Raw genomic sequence first — 1,476 nt, forward strand, 5'->3', positions numbered from 1 at the left:
CTACTACTACTACTACTACTACTACTACTACTACTACTACTACTACTACTACTACTACTACTACTACTACTACTACTACTGCTACTACTACTACTACTACTATTACTACTACTAAAGCATAGCATATAAAGCAACGTATTTCCACAAATAATAATGCCCCTCAAGTCTCACCTCTGTATGGTAGCTCGCGCTGCTCATCTTGTCGTCAAAGATAGCCTTTGCGTTCTCGTAAGTCTGAGAGGTACCGAGTTCAAAGCTTGTCACCAACAGGAACAAAAGTGTGGGGGTGAATGACCTGCTTCTTGAACTACCCATGATATTGTTGGCTGTGTAGATCAAGGAAAACATTAGATGACAGCCAGGAAGCTGATACAATTTAGTTATGCAATTAACTAGCTTAAGAATTACCCAATAGAATAGGCCAACACTAACTAATCTTAAAAACCAATTTTTAGAAAAAGCCCTTTTTCAGAGGATCAACATCACAAAACATTTGATCAGAATAGGCAGTATAAGGGAGTCTACAGTAATGTACTGGGAATTTGTCTTATTGAAAAGCATAATCGATAGCTCAAGTCGTTTCATTTTCGAATTTGAAGATATATGAATTATCATGTTCGTCATGTTGAAATTAGAGGAACTTTTATCTGTTATGCCCCCTCCCCCAACAATATTTTCCCCCTTTTTTCAATTCCTGTTTTGTCATCCCTCTCTAGTAACCCGTTCATTTTTAAAAATTTTTGTCACTGTGATTACGAAATTTTGTAAAACTGACAAGATACGATCGTTGAAGGCTATCTCGCTTTACATGGGATCAAATTTTTATTTTTACCAAATTTCACATATATATCAATCATAGTGAGGAGTTTTAATAATCTGCAATCAAATGTGAGACAAATATTTCGTTGTCATGGAGAAATCGGCCATACTGGATTTATTTCGTTGACACGTCTTACGCAATGAATACCGCATTTATGTTTAATGGGAATATGTTGTTATTTTGCATTCATGATAGCAGACAATAGATGTACAAATTTGTCAGTTGAATTTTTACTAAACAAATTAGAAAATTTTTAAAGAATTATTTCCCTTTGGTACAAAAAATTCGTGAAAATCCACACTCGATACACTACCAACAAAAATCTATTCCATAATAATGTTTCAAAAATACAACATACACATTTTAAAGTTACACCTTTTCTTCATTCTGTGCACGTTTCATAAAGATTGGATGAAAACTGGTGGAAACATTTAAAAAGTATAGAGAAAAACCGCGTTTTGAAAAAAACGGGAGGAAAATAAGAATAAAAGATTGAGTTTAAGAGAAAATGATGGTGACGTATATACCGGTATGAGAAAAAATAAAAGCTTTGGGGGTTCTTATGCGACGAAATAGTTGTAAGAGAGGTTGAAGAAGCTAAGAATGCCTTCATAAGATAATCCATAATTTTGACCCGAACCCAGGGTGTACCACCC

The 1,476-nt window shown here is 34.5% G+C and overlaps 1 protein-coding gene across 1 annotated transcript in view; it reads right to left on the bottom strand.

The window, feature by feature from the left end:
- Positions 1 to 1,476, bottom strand: part of LOC101862037 (neuronal acetylcholine receptor subunit alpha-6-like) — a 29,450-nt gene that overhangs the window by 10,845 nt on the left and 17,129 nt on the right. The window contains exon 2 of the mRNA XM_005099482.2: positions 172 to 326. Coding sequence (XP_005099539.2) covers positions 172 to 326 — 155 coding nt within the window. The remainder of the gene's footprint in view (positions 1 to 171; positions 327 to 1,476) is intronic.

The sequence above is a fragment of the Aplysia californica genome, unplaced genomic scaffold (genome assembly GCF_000002075.1).
Source record: "Aplysia californica isolate F4 #8 unplaced genomic scaffold, AplCal3.0 scaffold00214, whole genome shotgun sequence".
NCBI classification, from domain to species: domain Eukaryota; kingdom Metazoa; phylum Mollusca; class Gastropoda; order Aplysiida; family Aplysiidae; genus Aplysia; species Aplysia californica.